Source organism: Penaeus monodon, chromosome 23 (assembly GCF_015228065.2).
Source record: "Penaeus monodon isolate SGIC_2016 chromosome 23, NSTDA_Pmon_1, whole genome shotgun sequence".
NCBI lineage: Eukaryota > Metazoa > Arthropoda > Malacostraca > Decapoda > Penaeidae > Penaeus > Penaeus monodon.
Genome location: NC_051408.1, coordinates 40,766,191 through 40,767,587, shown reverse-complemented (window position 1 = coordinate 40,767,587; position 1,397 = coordinate 40,766,191). Strand labels below are relative to the sequence as shown.

The window sequence follows — 1,397 nt, the reverse complement described above, 5'->3', positions numbered from 1 at the left end:
GATCAAACCTGTGAATATATATTCGTCCTCGGCTAATCTGGCCATCTCGTCATCTGGCAGATACACTCGCAGGTTGGGGTTGGCTCCAGCGGCTAACAGCATCGACACAATGCTGTGATGCTTGTTTTTCACTGCTATGTGAAGAGCCGTCTCTGTGAAAATTGGAAGTAATTTATTTTTTACTTTTACTTGACTATAATCAAAAATTTTCAAAAATTTTAATCCATCACATCTTAGGAATTTAATCTATCATACTCAAGAACTTAATTTATCATGTTGTAGGAATGAATCTATCACATTTGGGGATTTTAAAAATATCCTCATACTTCTTTCTGGGCCTCACCTGTGTTGCTATTACAGTACATATCAATATCAAGAGGCGAGATCATGTTATCCTTTTGATTAGCATCTGTCTTCACAAGATTCAGTTTCGACATGAGGGCCTGAATCCCTCCCGAAATGCGGTGCTTGGTTGGGCTGGCGACATCATCGCTCTTCTCCGCTAAGTCCGAGGTGGAGTCAATGCTCGTCTTAGTGTTCTCTCTGCTGCTGGACTTGGAGTCGTTGCTGCTCGAGTCCATTTCCTTCTGCTGTCTCTCCTTCTCAATTTCTTCTTTGGTCTGCAATCCATGAGTGTACATAAGTCTGGCTGTACATTTCACTTGCATAAAATATACAGAAGGCATATTAAGTAATACGAGTTCTCTAATTCATATGAAGCTAGTCATGTGTTAATTTTTAGGGAAAAAGTTATTGGTTTACTAAATCTGACACAAATAATTATAGAAATAATGACATATATTTTAAACAATGAAAGAAAGTACAGCATATAAATAAAAATAAAAATAACTAACCTTAACTTTGGTTGCCTGTATTCTGTGCTTCAAAAGAAGGTCCACAAGTTTTTGGTTGCCTACATAACATGCTAAGTACAAAGCACTTTGTCCAGTGACATCTTTCATGTTGATGTCAAATGCCATCTCATACTCATACTGCCCTGTTTTGTCCCTGAAAACAGAAGGTAAAACCAGTCACTTTAACAGCAGGAAATATTATCAACTGTGTTCCTGTATCTTACCCTCAAAGCAAATAGTTAACAGATGTATTTCTTGTGAAGTATTTTACATCCAAAATAATGCAATGCACCAGAACTTACCAATACTTTCTCAAAGCTTCCTCTGGATATGGAAACTTGAGCAACAGTTCCAGAACGGAAGTGTGACCATTGATGATGCAAGCGTGCAAGGGCAGCCATCGCTCTACGGTTGACACATTGACTAAAGTTGGAAATTTCTGCAGGATGAGAAAAAGTATAGATTGACATGTGGAAAGAAAGAATGCTAGTAAGTTAATTACCTTTATAAAATGTAGTTATATAAATCCTTATGAAGTATGTC

The 1,397-nt window shown here is 37.4% G+C and overlaps 1 protein-coding gene across 10 annotated transcripts in view; it reads right to left on the bottom strand.

The window, feature by feature from the left end:
* The window catches only part of LOC119588069 (leucine-rich repeat serine/threonine-protein kinase 1-like), a 34,372-nt gene that overhangs the window by 24,745 nt on the left and 8,230 nt on the right, over window positions 1-1,397 (bottom strand). For all 10 annotated transcript variants that reach the window (XM_037936766.1, XM_037936764.1, XM_037936767.1 and 7 more), the window contains exons 4-7: window positions 1,157-1,293; window positions 855-1,008; window positions 344-620; window positions 9-152 (exon numbers count right to left, since the gene is read on the bottom strand). In XM_037936766.1, the coding sequence (XP_037792694.1) occupies window positions 9-152; window positions 344-620; window positions 855-1,008; window positions 1,157-1,293 (712 nt within the window). The remainder of the gene's footprint in view (window positions 1-8; window positions 153-343; window positions 621-854; window positions 1,009-1,156; window positions 1,294-1,397) is intronic.